Consider the following 19,746-nt stretch of genomic DNA (forward strand, 5'->3'; position numbering starts at 1 on the left):
GCTTGCTGTTTCTACTTTGTCTCATATGCAAACTCCAGAAACCCAGGGTAGTTCTCTGTTAGTCGTTGAGAGAACAAAGGCTGAGCAATATGTGTACATAGATGACATGTGTCAAAGACACCTCTGATACCTAAACAATTTCCAAGCTCCCAAAATGAAAAAAAATGTTTTAATATCAAAATAGAGTGGGTTGCGCATCTCATTTGAGATCAGAGTTGTGCTCCTGAAATTATGGAGAGGAACAAAATTTTTCTGAAGAATAATATTAATGAGGGTAAGGTTGTTGTTGTTGCTGCTGCCACGGCTGTTGATCACATAGTTGTCAAAATGTGGAAGCATCACAAATGATGGTGCCTGTTGGGGTGAGGTAGGTCCACTGCCCCCCCCCCCCCCCCCCCCGGCTAGGAAGTTTCCTCTTCCAATATAGACCTTCATATTTTCAGGAGTAGGCAAGCTTAGTTTGTATGGATGACGGGACGCATACTGAACACTACTCTGTCCCAATAAAAAATTGTATTATTATTGTTGAATATGTTGTTGACAATGATGAAATAACAACAAATACTACGCTTAGAAAGAGCAGTGTGTGATGTAGTTATTTGGATGTTGGTTTAAGACCTTGGAGACCAGGATTTAGTTAGTTAGGCGATCCCTTGTTGTCTGAGCATGATGGCCTTCCAAGTGCAGTGTCTTGGCGGTGGGTCCGTAGGTGACTGTAGAGCCCTATTCTTGGGCCGCATGTTCTTCCACAGTGAGGACATCGGTTTCCAGATGGAAGGCGATCCCAGTTGGCTTGACATGCTTCCTCTTGGCACATTTCTCTCTTTCGCCCTCCATTCGTGTCTCTTCAAATTCCACAGCACTGCTGGTCACAGCTGACCTCCAGTTACAGCATTCACGGGCCAGGGCTTCCCAGTTCTAGTGTCTATGCCAGTTTTAAGGTTAGCTTTAAGCTTAAAGCTAACCAGGACTTAAATCCCCATTTGACCATGGAAACCCACTAGTTGACCCTGGGAAAACCATCCTCTCTGGGCTTAGAGGAACACAATGCCAGTCCCGCTCTGAACAAATCTTACAAAGAAAAACCCATAATAGGCTTGCCTTAAGGTCACCGTAAGTTGGAAATGACTTGAAGGCGCACTACAACAACCACAATTGCAAAAAGAACTTAACATCACGGATGTAGTTATGAATGTGTAGTAAGGTTTTGTCTCCCCACATGACTCCAAAATCTATCTTAAGAGCTGTCCAGCCAGTGATTGGGACACAGCAGGAGGACATTTCCAGCTCACTTCCCAACAACAATCTTAAATGCAACAAAGAGTATGCTTCTGACTTGTATGTTTAATTTGTATAAAATGAATATAATAGTTATAATAATTTCATCTGTATAAGATGTGTGTGCTTGAATTGTACTTCTGGTTTCCACGTAGTCTAATCCTCATCTGTAGTATGTAGCCCAATGAACACAGATATGATATATGAGTATGCTACAACATGGACTGGGGGCTATTTATGGCTTCAGCAGGATTTTTTTTAATAATAAAGTTTTTGTAGTGTTTTGGGGAAAAAAGTTTGCAGCGCACTGTGATCCCTTTGGATACCTTGAACGAGAGAAGCACATAATGCTCGAAAGCCATAGAATCTGGCAGGATAATTATATTAATCTTTAATACTTCCCCCCTAGTGTTCTTTAATATTTAGGATAATATGTTTTTGAAATATTTTACATGTTTTTTTGGTAAATTCTTCTTCTTCTAACAAATAAGTCATTTGTTGTATTTGTTGGAGAAGGTGCAGTCTAGATAACTATCAGTCTCGTAGAAACCAAGGTGTGGTTGATGTGTGTGTGTTTATGCCTGTGAATAGGAAGGTGAAATGAGAATATGATTTGGATATCTTAATTGACACACAATGCTGATCATCCAATACTGTAACAGAAATGTCAGGCGCTGCTTCTGCACATATGAAACAGCCATCATAGATGAAATAGATTTTATGCATCGTGACAATACCTCAAACATGCTAGCATACATTCCAACTGTCCTGATTCGCTAGGGACAGTCCCAATTAAGCCTCATTTTTCAGCTGTATTTGAAATATCCCAGTTTCCTTTTCCTCCTGCTGTTTTCACTCCTTCCTCCTGTCTTATCTCAATTGCTGCAAACTGGATTCAAAGTGCAAAGGCAAACTAGATGCACAAAAATATAGCTAAAACACCATACATTGTAACTCAACAGATTATCATATCAAACAGCATCTAAATTTGAGATCATATGAAAGGATAGGGAGGAAGAACTACACCACTCTTTACAGCCTCTTCCTTAACTACACATCTGTTGACAAGTTTGACAGAATAAAAAAAACTTTCTACTATTGGTGTTGTCTATGCCCATTTGACCACATTCAAATTCAACAAAATAGTAGAAAGCCATGCAGAGAATGCAATATGGCATGTGCTCATTTGTGCTCAAATGTTTATTAGAAAGTTCATACAGTTTCATTTATTTCTTCCATTTCCTCATCTGGCATTTTATCTATAAATTCTAGAAAATGCTAGTAACAGTACTAATATTGTGGTATGCTAATAATATAATATATTGTATATACATATAATATTGATAATAATATTATAATGTAATACAATATAATACTATTAATAATACAATATAATATTTTTATGTATTACATGTAATATTACTAATAATATTGCAGTATAGTGGTCTAGTACAATATAGTAATATACAATGCTAATATTGTGCAATGCTAATAATATAATATATTGTAAGTACACATAATATTGAACATAGTATTGTAATACAATATAATGCTAATAATAATACAATATAATAATAATTAGAAAGTTCATACAGTTTCATTTATTCTTCCATTTACCCATCTGGCATTTTATCTATAAATTCTAAAGAATGCTAGTAACACTACTAAAATTGTGGTATGCTAATAAAATAATATATTGTATATACATATAATATTAATATTATAATGTAATACAATATAATACTAATAATAATACAATATAATAATTTTATGTATTACATGTAATATTACTAATAATATTGCAGTATAGTGGTCTAGTACAATATAGTAATATACAATGCTAATATTGTGCAATGCTAATAATATAATATATTGTTAGTACACATAATATTGAACATAGTATTGTAATACAATATAATACTAATAATAATACAATATAATAATATAATAACTATATATTATATACTTCATGCAATATTACTAATAATATTGCAGTATAGCGGTCTAGTACAATATAGTAATATATGATACTAATATTGTGCTAAGCTAATAATATAGTATATTGTATGTACATATAACTTTTAAGCTGCTTTGAGTCCCCTTTGGTGTAAGGAGGACGGGATATAAATGCAGCAAATAAATAAATAAACTCAGCTATCAGGAATATTATTGGTATTGTTTCCTGACCTGTCTCAGTGTTGCAGGTAGGAAGTTAAAAATCCAATACAAAAGGCAGTATAACCTATGAAAATGAAAACCCCTTCAGTTTGTGGGGGTCATAAACCCTCCTATTGATAGCATTCTGTGACCATCACTGTTCATATTCCTATTTTGCTGCAATTTTATTTGCTGTATGAGCTCTAGGAAACCACAGTGTATTGTGCTGCTCAGAGCTTATACACACAATGAAATATATCCATGTTTTTATGAGGCAGTCTTCAGATTTTACGCTATTTTTCAGCTACTGAGCAGTACTTCCATGTCAGCCATCTAATGCCTAGGTCTTTTTCTTCTTCTTTAAAAATGGGGGATGTTCTCTCAGATATGATTCCTGTAATTGCTTTCACCATCGCAGGTGATGCTTTAACAGCTGCAGCATCCCTCACTCTGGTCAAAGGAATTTCTGTGATCACATTCGAAGTTTTGAAATGTAAGTAGAACACTGCATCACATTTTGAAAAGACTGTTAGATAGAAGCCTCAGTGCATGCACGCGGTTAGTGAAGAGATTCGTTTTTGTAGTCCTTTTAAAGATTTTTTTGTTGTTGGTAAAAGGCCTGTCTCTAAAAATTAGTTAAAGTTATCTTTGTGGAAGCAGATCAAATTGTTAGGCTGGTGCTGAGACCAGTATAGGGGAAGCTACTTTTGAATCCCCCCCTCTCTCTCTATATATATTTGTCGCTGCAACATATTCTGGCCACATTCTCACTCTCTGTGTGAGAGCAGAACAAACACCATACAATGATACAAATCACCTTTCATTAATTGACCAGCACTATGGCAAAAAACACAACATGTGTGTGTGTGTGTGTGTGTGGAGAGAGAGAAGGTTTGCTTCCACATTATTTCGGTTGTTGTTGTCCTTCAGGAACTTTTACAATAAAAAGATCATGAAGCATGAAGTTTAGGGATGACCTACTGACCTAAACTTCTGCCGTCTGGACTGTGTGCTAAAAAGAGCATCTACTACTTAATTTGTGAAAAACCCATATTTCTGCTTGCAGTGTGCAGCTACTATCTGGAAACATGCAATTTTGCATCTTGGCTGTATCTTCAGATATGAGGGATCAAGCTACGCTTAGACTGGAGTTCTGTCCTTTTTGGGTTCTATAGTAAAGGTAAAGGTAAAGGTTTCCCCCTGACATTAAGTCTAGTTGTTTCCTACTCTGGGGGTCGGTGCTCATCTCCATTTATAAGTTGAAGAGCTTGTGTGGTCCGTAGACACTTCCAAGGTCATGTGGCTGGCATGACTGCATGGAGCACTGTTACCTTACCACTGGAGCAGTACCTATTGATCTACTCACATTTGCATGTTTTTGAACTGCTAGGTTAGCAGAAGCTGGGGCTAACAACGGGAGCTCAGCCTGCTCTCTGGATTCGAACCACCGATCTTTCAGTCAGCAAGTTCAGCAGCTCAGCGGTTTAAACTGCTGTGCCACCAGTTTGGTATTCCCTTCCTCTCTGAGGCCTCCAAAGCTCCCGTCCCCAACATACTGAAAAGACCCCGAAGCCAACCGGCATAGCCATTTCATACATAGTGATGTGCAGGTAGACTTGAAGAATCTCCATCGCCAAATGCAAAATGATAACACCAGCACTGAGATTGCCATGATGCTCCAGAGGTTTTAACACGGTTGTGCTCATTACATGTCTAGTTATGGGGATGTAGCCATTCTGAGCTTGCCGTGACGCATGGAGTGGCTGTGTGTGGGAGCTTCCGGGGCTTTTCTTTAAGCCAGGGAAGGGCATATAGCTCAGCGTAGCATAGGCTGGCATGCAGATATTTAAGCTTTGTTGAAGAGAAGTAGAATTGAGCCCTGCAAATCTATTTGTGCTATGCTGCTTCAGTGTAAAAATTTTTTTGTTGTTCTAACATAAACCTTTCCCTCTTGCATGTTGCAAATTAACTAGCAATGTGCAAGTGGCCACTTAGAAAGATTTTTCTATTTTTGCTTTTAAAAATACTGTAACAATATATTAGGAATGAAAAATATTGATTGTGTGCATTTCTGTGTGTATTTTAAAAGACAGGAAAAACATAGTAAGATTTTCATATAATGGACCAAATAAATCCTCCTTACTGCAAGAGCTGCATTGTCTGTCATTCAATGGCTATGTTATATTAATATATCAAATGGCCGAATCCTTCTGTTTGAATCTGTGACATTTGTTCTCTTGTCTCATTAAGGCATTGATATTTGCTATATTTCACACTACTCTTCATATTGTTGTTGCTCTGTATTGGTTCACAGGTATTGCACCATTCCTTTTATCCATCTTCTCTCCAAAAGCATTCCTAAGTAGACTCTCCTTTACTTTTTTTCTCAGTATAAACAGGCATTGCAACTCTATTGTAAATCCAATCATGTTTGCCTCATTTCTGTCTGAACTACCATAGCTTCACTAAAGTGAAGGTATTTATTAAGCTGTCAAATACTGTATACAAGCGGAAAGCAAAATGTCTAGGCAGGTGCATTTTGGCACAATGTTGAAATGTTTGCCTTGCATTAAATTAGTAAATGATCTTTTTTAACAAAAAGCTTTTAGCCATTTTTAAAAAATGACTAGTTGTGTTGCATTTGTATTAATATAGATAGATAGAGAGATAGATAGATAGATAGATAGATAGATAGATAGATAGATAGATAGATAGATGCGTGTGTAAACTGGGGTAAATAGCTGCCTTGAGTCTCCTTTGGTAGAGGAGGAAAAGCGGGATGTAAATACATCATAAGCATAATCGCTTTACTCATTTTTACATCCTGTCCTGAAACTCTCTGGATGGAGGGCTAAATATTCAAAATAGATAAGATGAGAGCACAAGGAAAGAGTCATGAATAAGCTTAACACAGACCAAGTTCTCTGCATTGCATAATAGTTGATGAAGCTTTAGGAAATGAGAATTGCATTTGTGTTGAAGACAATTCTCATTTCCTATCATTGCGAGATTTCCTCAGGTCCCCTTGGGAAAGCCCTCTTGCTTGACTTCTTGCTCCCTCTCTCTGTTTCCTTGAGTGCTGCTGAGTGCTTTTGATGAAGCTGCAAACCCCCTTCTTCCCCAAGGATATGAAACCGTTATGAATGGCTGCCGTGGCGTTTGAGGAGATTTCAGCATTCACCTCTTCACCTAGACTTTCAAGGAGTCATTGGCTCTCCTGCTGTTGTTCATCTTTAAGGACTCACGTGACTAGGAAGAAGCCTCCTTGCTTGCTCCTGTTTCCATGGTATTAGGCAGTTGTTTCCGTTGTTGTTTCTCCCTTTCTTGGTTTCTCAGAAGACTTCTTTTTCAATTCTCAGCAAGTTGTAGAAATATTTTTTTACAAGGGGAGGAAAACAAGCTGGCAGTTTCCTTGTCCTCTTGCATGCTTAAAAGGCCACATGCAAACAGGGCAGAGTAGGGCAACTGTCACAGGCCACGGATGTTGAAAGGCAGTGATGATGACTTCTTGGCTGTTACTCCTAGCCTTCTCCCGTCCTGGTCTATTCTTCTCAGTAGGAGGACAGAGCTGTGTTTGCAGTGTTTGTTGCTGACGTTTATTCGTTCAGTTGCTTCCGACTTTTCATGACCTCATGGACCAGCCCATGTCAGAGCTACTTCTCAGCTGTCGCCACCCCCAGCACCTTCAAAGTCAAGTCAGTCACTTCAAGGATACCATCTATCCATCTTGCCCTTGATCGGCCCCTCTTCCTTTTTCCTTCCATTTTCCCCAGCATCATTATCTTCCCCAATCTTTCCTGTCTTCTCATTATGTGGCCAAAGTACTTCATCTTTGCCTTTAATATCTTTCTCTCCAGTGAGTAGTAGGGCTTTATTTCATGGAGGATGGACTGGTTGGATCTTCTTGCGGTCCAAGACACTCTCAGGATTTTCCTCCAACACCACAGTTCAAAGGCATGTATCTTCCTTCGTACCTGTCCTATTTCCCTAAATTGGTCCATTGACCTCTGCCATGGTGGGCAATGCCATCCCATTGTCACTAGTCAGCTTCTGAACAATGAATGGGTGAGGCCCACCATCTTGTCCTTTGCCCCAGGCAATAAAATATTTCAGGGAATCCCTCCCTGCATGCAACTTGTCTGTTTTTAATACTGTGACTATCACCGTTAGTGAAAATATATTTCCTGTAGAAAGTGGCACAGCGCCCAGCCCTGAATGAAGGGAGATGAAAACATTGAGAGTAACCACACCAACTACCACAAATGTTTGAGGGAACTACCTGCACTGATATCAGGTGCTGAAGTTGATTTTATCTCTAGTGCATAGGCTTCCTCTCCTTCACAATGAAGTCTGAACTCTTATTTGGTTCAAATATAACTGCAATAGTTAAGAGACAGATATTGGGCGGGGGGGGGGGGGGGGCTCGATGCAGTCATGCCAGCCACATGTGCTTGAACTTGTCTACGGACAACGCTGGCTCTTCGGCTTAGAAATGGAGATGAACACCAACCCCCAGAATTGGACACGGCTAGACTTATCTTTTTCTTATATAAACAAGGCTAATATAAAAAGAAGAGCCAGTGTGATGTGGTGGTGTGAGCATTGGAACATAACTCTTGAAACTAGGATATAAATAATTGCTCAGCCATATTTTCGGGAAGCCATACACTATTTCTCACTGTTCCGTCCCCCAGAAGTTTGGTTTGCATTTTTCATAGTTATAGAAAATAGCACCTGTTTGCATTTGCTCCAGGGTTGCTGCAGATTCTGCAGCAGTCTTGATAAGTTAGGATATTAGCAGAGTTTATAGCCAGTTTGCAAAGCCTTGCTGCTATAGGCTTGAAATGTATCATTTTGTTCTGGAGACCACCCCTTTTCCTGGGGATAGAAGGCTCCATTTTGAGAAGACCATTCTGCCTTCTAGACTGAAGGAGAAACATCATAGATGTGCTTGTGTGGCCAAGCCAGGCCAACTCTGAAAAGGCCATCATAAGTACTAACAATTGACCTGTCTTTAAAACCAGTGCCAAGCATCGATAGGAGAAAGACCAGTTCTTTCTAATAGCTTTGGCACTGGGGCAGAGAACATCTTCGGAGTTCTTTGCCACTGGAGGAAGCCCTACCGACTTCGCCTCAAAAACTAGCTTTGAGCTCAGATAGTTATAGATCTTTTGATAGCAGCTCAGAGCTAGGGTGAAGAGGATCTCTGGACCTCTTTGCTTTTGGTGGAAGTTAACCTAGCAACCTAAAGGGCAAAAGCAAGCAAGGAACATCTACAAGGTTTATAAGTTGACTGTTTTTATTTGCAACTTTAATTACAAGTGCCAAGTCTGCCAAGGACATTGTAAAAATAAAATTTTGTTGGATTGTTCTACTTGAAGTGCCTTTGGTTACTGGGATTTCCAGAGCTTCTAAGTAAGGCCCCCGCAGTTCATCTGGGCAAAGGAAGAAGCACATCCTAAAGCTTAAAAAGGTGCCTGGATGTGACGGCATACTCACCATCCAATTCTGAAGCTCTTTGAAACAGCAGGTAGAATTGCTCTGTTAGTAGCAATTAATTTCACTATAAATTTGGTACTTTTTTTCAGTTTGACCCCTGGTAAATATGGAAAGTATAAAAGATGAATTAAAAGGAAGAGATATAGAGTGGTACAAGTATTTACAATTGGGGGAAATTGTCAAGTGATTTAAGGAAAAAGTATAATGGGGATAGGGAATATACAAAAATAGAAAAGATGATAACTCAAAGGGAGATTAAAGAAGAGAATGTAACATTAAAAGGTACAATAAGCAATACAGTAGAGTCTCACTTATCCAAGCCTCGCTTATCCAAGCCTCTGGATAATCCAAGCCATTTTTGTAGTCAATGTTTTCAATATATCGTGACATTTTGGTGCTAAATTCATTAATACAGTAATTACAACATAACATTACTGCGTATTGAACTACTTTTTCTGTCAAATTTGTTGTATAACATGAAGTTTTGGTGCTTAATTTGTAAAATCATAACCTAATTTGATGTTTAATAGGCTTTTCCTTAATCCCTCCTTATTATCCAAGATATTTGCTTATCCAAGCTTCTGCCGGCCCGTTTAGCTTGGATAAGTGAGACTCTACTGTATCTCTAAACTACTATTAATGGATGAACAGGAACAAGTTCATCTGAAGGAAGCATGGGAAGTATACTTGTGGGAAAAGTGAATAATCAAGAATGGGCAAGGATATGGAGTATGAGATTTACTAAAAAATATGTCCATAAGAATTAAGGAAAAATATTACAAAACGATATGGAGGTGGTACCTAACTCCCATTAGATTAAATCAGATTGATTTAAAGAAAACAACAACCATGGATCAGTATTGGAGAGGCTGTCAGGAAATAAGGTCATATCTTCATATGTGGTGATCATGTAAAATTATACAATTTTTTTGGGAAATGATATTTAAAGAAATAAGAGCAATAATAAAAATAGAGATAGAGAATACACCTAAATCAACATGATTACTTATGCATGGCAATACAATTCCCTTACAAGAGGACAAAGAGTTGGTTTCTAATTTGATAACAGTAGCAAAATTGCTAATAGCAAAAAAACTGGAAAGAAAAAAAGGGAAATTAAATTAGAAGAATGGTACAGGGAAATTTGGAACATAGCTATTAATAACAAGCTGACTTGCAATATTGAAATTAAAAGGGAATATTGAAACAAACATATTTGGAAAATACAGTAGAGTCTCACTTATCCAACATAAACGGGCTGGCAGAATGTTGGATAAGCAAATATGTTGGATAATAAGGAGGCATTAAGGAAAAGCCTATTAAACATCAAATTAGGTTATGATTTTACAAATTAAGCACCAAAACATCATGTTATACAACAAATTTGGCAGAAAAAGTAGTTCAATACGCAGTAATGCTATGTAGTAATTACTGTATTTATGAATTTAGCACCAAAATATCACGATATATTGAAAACATTGACTACAAAAATGCGTTGGATAATCCAGAACATTGGATAAGCGAGTGTTGGATAAGTGAGACTCTACTGTATGGGGAAAATTTATTGAGTATAATTTAAATGGGGGAAAAGAGTATAAGCCGGCAACAGAAGCAATGAAATTTTGGACTTGTGAAACAATATGAGTTGGTTGGGCCTGGTGAAGGGGGCACAAAATAAGGGTAAGGGGAAGAGGGAGAAAAAGGTATAATAATAATAATAATAATAATAATAATAATAATAATAATAATAATGAAATAAAACATGTATATATGTAGTACACGTTGTAATTGAATGTTAAAAACTGATAAGAAATATGCTTAAAGATGTGTTTGATTTTTTCTATTATTGTTGGATTGTATATAATATGGCAGGGGTCTCCAAACTAAGGCCCATGGGCCGGATGTGGCTCTCAAAGGTCATTTATCTAGCCCCCAACCCTACTTTAGACTTTGGCTTGCCCTAAGTCTGAAATGACTTGAAGGCACACAGTAACAACAACAATCCTAATTACCTTGACTAACTCAACAGCAAGAAGTAGGCCCACACTTCCCATTGAAATCCTGGTAGGTTTATGTCGGTTAAAATTGTTCGTTATTTTTAAATATTGTATTGTTTTTTCAGGGGTTTTTTTGCACTACAAATAAGACATATGCAGTGTGCATAGGAATTTGTTCATATTTCTTTTTCAAACTATAGTCCACCTCCCCCCCCCCAACACTCTGAGGGGCCATGTACCGGCCCTCTGCTTTAAAAGTTTGAGGACCCCCGCAATATGGCATACTCCCTTGTCTAAGATATTGTAAAAAGAGGAAAGAATGTATACTTACACATTTTGAATGATAAATCTATAAATAAAAATTATATATAAAAAACCAATATTGCAAAGAGCAATGATCTGACTTGGTACAAAGTGCACTATATGATTAACATGTGATGATTTTATGCAGATGCTGATGCACTAGGACTGGCAGATCCAAGACTATGTTACATTTTGGACGGGATCCTCCTAATTTATGCTATTGTCATCACAGCCTGTTTTGTAAAAACAAAGGTGAGTCACGGTAGAGCTTGGAAAAGTTGCTTTGGGGTTTTCAATTCCCAGAATTCCCTTCAGGGAGGTTTTAAAACCAGTGTGTCATAATAGTCTGAGTTTTAGAACAGGACTGTGAAAGAGCAGGAGTTGAATCCCCACTTGACTGTGGAAACACATTGGGAAATCTTGGGCAGGTTGCATGTTATCAGCCTCAGAGGAAGGTCATGGCAAGCCAAACCTTATGATAGGTTTATCTTAGTTAGGGTCACTATAATTCAGAAACAGTCTGAAGGCACACAACAATATTCACCTTCTCAAAAGATAAAACTTCCAAATTTTGTGTCTTGGATGATTTCAGAATCATGGGTCATTTGTTTTATGAACTACCTAGAACTGAGAAACAATGAAAGAAATTATGCCTTTAGTTCCTTCCTTAAATAATATTTAGCTTCATCTTCAGTTGAGGTGAGCTAGTTGCACATGTGAGGTGGCACTCTACTGAAAATTCCTTGTGGTACTAGAAATAATATATCTCTATCATGACTAGCAGCGACTGTCAATCCCATTCTTCAATCCATTTTCGAAAACATTCAGGTCAGGATTCATCACTGCAACTTGTGACACTGAAGCTATGTGCCATATAAAGAACCATTGGATGGCCTTTGGATTCTACCGTTACAAAGGAGGGAAGAGAACATTTCCCTACTCACTTGTTCCACACGATGCACCATTGTATACATCTAAATGCAAACTCTCCCACTTGCACACTTATATGACAATCTTTGTGTTTTCCAGTTAAGCAAAGGCCACTCTGAACGCACATCTCAAAACACAGATACCATATATAATGTAAGTTGCAAATTTCTTATATTTCTTAACTACGACTGTTGGTGAAAACTACAGAAATGTGGGGATTTGGATGGCAGATTTCCTGAGTCTGTCTAAACTTAGCAAACAGAGGTATTTCTGCCATTGGAGGTGTTAATAGTGGGTCAGGAGGCTTATCTTTCTTATGACATATAGTACTTGCGTCATTCCATGGATCAGGAACCATTGCCAAACTAGCATATTAGAACTCATGAACATAAGAAGAGATGCACTGGATTAAGGTCTATCTAGTCCAGCAATCTGATCATACAGTGACCATTTGCTTTCCTATGGGAAGATCACTGACAGCACAAGCACCCTCCATCTTGTGAAGAGTGAGTGAGTGAGAAACACAGGATTTCTCTCCAGCACTATCCTCTGCAGAAAAGGAACCCACCTCACCAAGGTCCACCCCATTTCCCCTCTTAGAATTAGAGCTGTGAGTTGAGTCTTGCTGGAAGGAAGACGTAACTTTACATGCAGCTCACACAGTGCAGCTGTGGCTGACTCTATTTCCTTTCTTAGTAAGAGCCAGCTGCTCTAACGCTTAGAGAAAGATGAAGAACGTGGCCTGTTGAACAATTTTCATTATGCTGTTGCTGTGGTTTCATTCCCACTGTCAGTGTTAGCCACACAGAAAGCTCTCTCTCACACACTCACAAGATGACCACAACATGTCCGGCTCTTGCTGCAGATGTGAAAAAGAGAGCAGCGGAAGAGGAGGGTCCTGCTTCGGACTGCACCCTGCTTTTCACAAGATGGTTTTAGAATACCAGAATGTGGCTTGTTGAATTTCTTCTGTTGAAGTCTAAAAGTGCTGCAGCTTACCATTCTGGTGTGTCCCATCTCCTTCATTTTTTCTTTAAATCAGAAATTGTCTTCTGGACGCAGAGATGAATATGATTCGCTGGGCGGTAAAAAGACAAACAATGACATTGAAATGGGAGGGAAAAACCAGGTATGTCTTGTCAATTCCCCTCTTCTTTTGTTAAATCCAGTCCTTTCTCATTTTTGTAGCATATTTGTGCATTAATAGGTCATTGTAGTTCAGGCAGACATCTTGACACAGTTGCTTGTGCATTGGCGAATGCTATCAGTCTAGTACTACCCTGTTTCCGCCAAAATAAGACCTACCTCGAAAATAAGACCTATCATGATTTTTCAGCATTTCTGAGGATGCTCAAAATATAAGCCCTATTTCAAAAATAAGCCCTAGATATAGTTCATTTAAAAAGTCAGTTTGGAAAAATAAGAATGATCCTGAAAACAAGCTCTAAAACATCTTTTGGAGCAAACATTAACATAAGACCCTGTCTTATTTTGGGGGAAACAGGGTATTAAGTCTTCCTAAATGGCATGTCATGGCAATGCAAGACTGAATGGTTTCACATGTGGTAGCGGTGAGACCTGAAACGTAGTAAACTTCCCAGAATGCATCACATATTTCATCAAAATGTATTTTGAATTTGTTCCCAAACGTACTTGAGGAAATATTTTTCTCCCTTCCGTTTCAGCACAGAAGAAATAAACCTCAGGACAGAGTTTACAGTGTAAGTGAAACCAAGAATTGCCTGTTTCAGAAAAGTATTTCACTTTTTGTTTTGTGATGACGAGGTGTGTGTCATTTTTTTCTACGTCCTCAATAGTTCAAAACACTAGTTTTGTGATCTCTGCAGCAGGAGCGAACAGTTGTCACAAAACTACCTTATTCCTTTCTTGATTTAGATGAGTGCAAATGAAATTTTCTTTGAGTATCAACATCCATATCTTTATGTCTTATTTCCATCTACCTTACAGTTGGGGAAGGAGTGGCCCTGGGGTTTAAAAAAAATGTTGAAAATAACCCAGAAACTTTTTTCTTCTCAAATACCCTGTGGAAGTATGGAAACAATTTTACTTTATTTTGCCCCTAAGTGAAGTGAACTAAAGTGAACTAAAAGAAACTTGAAGTAAAAGCTTTATGTTCACTCACATATCCCTCAAACGGGTTATTCTTTCAATATCGGCTTAGAGGAGCTAGAAACACACTGGACATCAACTTAAGTGGTAGATCATAAAGGAAAACAGGATACAATTTTTTATATACTGACAGTAATTTCTGATTTTTTCCCTATGGCCAGTCTCTACAGAGGGATAAGATGGGTGAAGCATACAGTGAAATTGGGAAGAAAGGAGAGGTAAGTGGTTTTTCTTGCTATTCTGGATACACAGCCCTTAGTCAGTGATTTTTGCAATCATTTATAGACAAATATACAGAGCTTCAGTCCCTGGATTTTGGGATTCTGGGTACTGTAATCCAAAAATGTTATTTTTCAAGGCTCCAACATAAACTTATACAGTAGAGTCTCACTTATCCAACATAAACGGGCCGACAGAACGTTGGATAAGCGAATATTTTGGATAATAAGGAGGGATTAAGGAAAAGCCTATTAAACATCAAATTAGGTTATGATTTTACAAATTAAGCACCAAAACATCATGTTATACAACAAATTTGACAGAAAAAGTAGTTCAATACGCAGTAATGCAATGTAGTAATTACTGTATTTACAAATTTAGCACCAAAATATCACGATGTATTGAAAACATTGACTACAAAAATGTGTTGGATAATCTAGAACGTTGGATAAGTGAGACTCTACTGTAGTATCATCCCATACAAAAGCAGAAATGCACGTGTTCCAAAACATTTTCATTGTTGCTGTTTCTCTGGTACTCTTGTGCTTTCTTATTTCTATTTTCTGATCCTTTGGCAGACATGTCAGGTTGTGCTGCAACTACTTATAAGACAGCACGGAGACAATTGGGTGAAAGCGCTCTTTAGCAGAACGAGCCATGGGTGGGTGGCTATCAGCACTGAAGTAACAGACTCTTGAGAGGCAGCTTGCCTGTCTATTAATCTCTGCCTTTTCTTTTTTTCAGAGGCGTCGTGGCAAAGGCAATGATGCAGTTTATCAGGTAAGGTTCAGACAGCAGTTTCCTGTCTCCACGTAAAAAAACCCCTGACACTAATCCTGTGAAAATGATCAGAACAAAGATGGTGGGCCTGCAACAACTGCCTTGAACCTTGGAGCCGACTCTGGATATAGGAAGGGTTGCTTGCCTATGAATGCACACTGATTGTGCTGTTCATTTGTCTATACTTGGGAAAAAGCTATATCAGTGCCTCTTTCTTCATTCTCGGCTATCTAAGAGGAGATTGCTCTAGACCAGTGGTTTTCAACTTGTAGGTCCCCAGGTGTTTTGGCCTACAACTCCCAGAAATCCCAGCCATTTTACCAGCTGTTAGGATTTATGGAAGTCCAAAACATCTGGGGACTAGACTACAAGTACTATTGGACTGCAGCACTCATCAGCCATGGCCCACATCAAAGTGATGGATAATGGGGTTTCAATACCGCTAGAAGCAGATGAAGTCTTATTCTCAGTCTTCAGACTGAAAACAGAGTGCCAACAAAACCCACAGCACTGTCAGCAGAGGAGGGAATAACTTACCCTCAGGTAGCTGTAGTTAGCTCTACTTCTATTCCTGACCCAGCTAACACAAAAAGTAGGCAAATAGCAATATTTTCCTATCTTTCTGTACGTAAGATTTATGCTTTGTTAGAGATATCAATATCACATCATAAATATCCTGGGTATAAGCAAAGTATTGGATGTTTTGCACCTAATTAAGGGCTCAGCCCAAAAGAGCTCCTAGACAAAAGGATAAAATGGTTTATGTGGTCATTTTCTACTCACATCAGGGTCTTTTTTCTTCTTTTTAATCAGGGTCTCAGCGCTGCCACAAAGGACACCTATGATGTCCTTCAAATGCAACCAATGCAGACTCCTTATTAGCTGCAGTTGATAAAAGACAAGAGGAACTATTTCTAGTCAGAATCCTGATCGCCACTCAAGATGACGGTTTCATCTGTGCTGGAAGCACAAAAATGAGAGCTCCTTTTCCTAACCAACTTTCAACTTTCAGATTGTAAAAATGTACATATCAACCCATTGTATATGCATACTCCAGCTCAGTTTTAAGAGCAGAAGCTATAATTGCTGCTTCCCTTATGTGGGAAGAGTTATTTGAAGCTAAATAGGCATACACAAAACCAAAAATATAATTCTTTATGCAACAGGTGCTTAATTCTTTACCATCGGGAATTTGGAGACTGTTTGTTTGGTTTTTTTGCTGTAGATTTGGTATCGTCTTGTACAATGTTTTTATTTGTAAGAAGTAGCAATGGATTTGGGGCTGGGCGTATTACAACAAGGCCTGGCTATTGCCCTTCACCAGATTCTACAGAGAAGCCAGAAATAAATGCCTCCACAGGGTGCCCTCCAGATATTTTGGCCCACAGGTTGCACTGGAAACAGAGTTCATTAATCAGCTTAAAATCCTGATTAAGACAGAATCTTGAGTAGCATTGAACAAACTAAATTTTCAGGGCAAATGTGGTGATTAAGAAGTATTTCATGCCAACCACATAATCCTATTCATATTTATACAGAATTAAGTTTCCATGTATGCTAGTAAATGTATTTGGGATTGTAGTGTGAGAGACTAGAAAGGCTATGCCATCAAAACCAATCAATGGCAACCTTGTTATGCTTAATTCAGAGTACTATTGTGAGAAATACATTCTATAAATAAATTCTTTTGGGGGTAATCTATTGCCTTTTCATATGAACTGCTATATCTTCAATGCAGAGTATGTATCCATTCTGCTGCCTGTGTGTGTCTGGCAAATTGGTCCAAAAATAATTCTGACGCTCATGTTGCACCATCAACAAAGACAGACGCGCCTACATTGTAGAAGGAATTCAGTTTGACACCATTTTCACCAACATGGCTCAGTGCTATGGATTCATGGATTTTCTAAGGGCCTTAGCCTTTCAAGGGCTTTAGCCTTCTCTGCCAAAGACTGGAGGTGCCTCACCCAACTACAGATCCCAGGATTCCATAAGTTGTGTCAAACTGAATTAATTCTACAGTGTAGATGCACCCAGAGAGGTGAGCTCGTTACTATAGAAAGCAAAAACTAACCTTAAAACTCCTTTGTGAAGAACTCTCTTGATCATAATGGTGTTTCCTGTTTCTGCTTGTTGTTGGATTGGCATCTTGCAGGGCGAGATTGGTGCTGTATATGTACTAAACCAGCTATGGCTGGAACTAGTAATAGAGAAAGAAGCTGTTTTTTTCTGTCTTCATGCTTACATTCAGTCTTTCAAAAGTACACTTCTAAACCTGGAGTGACTAAGATTTTAGTTAAAAATGTATTTTGTTTTAATTGAAATAATTGAAACTTCAATATTCTGTGTATTTTAAATAAAAGTTATACAGTAATTGTTCTCGCCTTTCTCTCTCCTTGTCAATATTCTAGATAAAATTGAATTGCTTTCCTAATTCATACTGAAAAACTATAAACCGAAGAGTTTTGTAAGTGTTAAATCCAATTGCTAGTCCCAACTATAGTAAAAATCATTGCTGAATAAATCAACATTTATGTTGATTCAATTGGTCTGCTCCAGTTGGGACTAGCAATTGCATCTAAATCTTCTAAAACAAAAACTCTAAATTTAACACAGGACAAGGGTGCATACACAGCACTTTCCTTAGTGACTTCAGGTAGGACATTGGGTCCATGCTGTTTTATTCTGAACATTGGTAATGAAACAAGTTATTTTGTAATGCAGATTGCACATGCATCTATAGCAGTGAATACTGTATTTTCTAAAAACAAAAAAAAATGTAGACTACCAAAAAAATGTAAACCAGTTGTTAGAAAACTCAGTGTAATACAATTAAATAAACTTATGATCTCCTAACATAACACAATTAATTGTTCATTTATAATTACAGGCAGCCCATATATGTGCAAAGTGTGTTCTAGTGAATTGTTACTACATTGTTTAGATTTGTTCCCAAACAGTTAATATATTACAGGCATGCCTCTGTTAATTAGGTATTCATTATGTGTTATGGTTGAGCCTCATGGCTCTACTACTGGGAGACGTGGGCGTAAGACTCCTCGAGAGTCAGATACTCTCGAGGAGCGAGAAAGGAAGCGGCTGCGAGATATCTTTGCAGAACCATCTGACGAGGATTCTTTTGAGGGGTTTACTGAGAGAATGGAGGAAGAGATGGTTAGCTCGGAAGAGGATGACATGGAATGGACTCGTGTAAGGGAGGATTTGGGTGCCACTGGCAATGATAGTATGGAAGGCGATTGGGGACCTTCAGGATTAGACCCGTGGACAAGCTGGAGGGATGGGACGGGATCCACAGCTGGGGATGCTGTGGGGCGTAGTCAAAGGTGTTCCAGTTCTGATGAGGAAAGTGATGAGGAAACGCCCGGGCTAAGGAGAACAGCTGATAGCGATGAGGACTTGTAACTGGCATAAAATGGGGTTTGGGAGCAATAGCAAATTGCGTTGGGCAAGGTAATCTGGACGAACGCTTGGGATCTGTGTGGGAAGTTTTCCTGAAGACGGGTGTGATTCGTTTGCTGACTACGTAAGTTATCCTGGACATTGGGCTCAGACGGCGGGAGGAATTGTGTGGGGTTTTGTTGTGCAACCTCTGCTTAATCTTAATAGCTTTGACCTTCCGTCGTCTTCTTGACGGACGCCATCTGCTTACTCTGGACTGACTGACTACGGCCTCGGATTCTCCTACCTGTGTCTATCGTTGGAACTGGTGAACTACAAACGTCTGCATCTGCCTTACGACCTTCGGAACGGATTGGGACTTCGCTGACTGCTTCTGCCCTCGTCTGCTGTGTTTGTATCGGGAAATTGCCTGCTGTGTGGAGGAGTAACCTCTAAGTTACTCAAACATAGCTCTTGGCAGCAGAGAAGCATCTGCTGCCAATTAGTTGCATTCCTTTGAACTTTTTGTTCACCAGCTTCTGTTTGTTTATTCCCAGGCTGAAGCAAGCTGTTTTGATTTAACCCGGATTAAACTCCGGTTTAATCCGGTTTATCTTTTGAACGTTTTTCTTGTCTCTTTTTACTTTTAAGGCCAGTGTTTGCCTAGCCCTTGTCTTTTACGGGCATTTTTGGTTCTGTAACTCCAATAAACTTTGTTATCTTTTATCTTGTGGTGTTCTGTCTTTGACAGATTGCCCAACGCCCTTAAAAAAGTTTTTCTGTAGTAGTTAATTACGTCAAGAAGACGATGGAGGAGTTAAAGGCTCGTTTTGATCAATTACAGGCTGCTTTTTACGCTGCGCAAGCAGCACAGCCAGCTAAAGGACATGTTATGACTCCCGAACGCTTTGATGGGTCTAGGAGCAAATTGCCAACTTTTTTGGCACAAATTGAACTTTATTTTTCCCAGCTTAGTGCACGGAAGCTTTTCCTACGGACACTAGCAAGGTGGCATTTATTTTGAGTTTGTTGACTGGTCCTGCAGGACAATGGG

The 19,746-nt window shown here is 38.7% G+C and overlaps 1 protein-coding gene across 1 annotated transcript in view; it reads left to right on the plus strand.

Annotated features, from left to right (window-relative positions):
- cd247 (CD247 molecule) overlaps positions 1-17,669 on the plus strand; it is a 45,075-nt gene extending 27,406 nt beyond the window's left edge. The window contains exons 2-8 of the mRNA XM_003219127.4: positions 11,383-11,486; positions 12,264-12,317; positions 13,207-13,293; positions 13,850-13,885; positions 14,456-14,512; positions 15,258-15,293; positions 16,107-17,669. Of these exons, the coding sequence (XP_003219175.1) occupies positions 11,383-11,486; positions 12,264-12,317; positions 13,207-13,293; positions 13,850-13,885; positions 14,456-14,512; positions 15,258-15,293; positions 16,107-16,175 (443 nt within the window). The 3' untranslated portion in view covers positions 16,176-17,669. The remainder of the gene's footprint in view (positions 1-11,382; positions 11,487-12,263; positions 12,318-13,206; positions 13,294-13,849; positions 13,886-14,455; positions 14,513-15,257; positions 15,294-16,106) is intronic.
- The last annotated feature ends 2,077 nt before the right edge of the window (positions 17,670-19,746 follow it).

The sequence above is a fragment of the Anolis carolinensis genome, chromosome 3 (genome assembly GCF_035594765.1).
Source record: "Anolis carolinensis isolate JA03-04 chromosome 3, rAnoCar3.1.pri, whole genome shotgun sequence".
Classification (NCBI taxonomy): domain Eukaryota; kingdom Metazoa; phylum Chordata; class Lepidosauria; order Squamata; family Dactyloidae; genus Anolis; species Anolis carolinensis.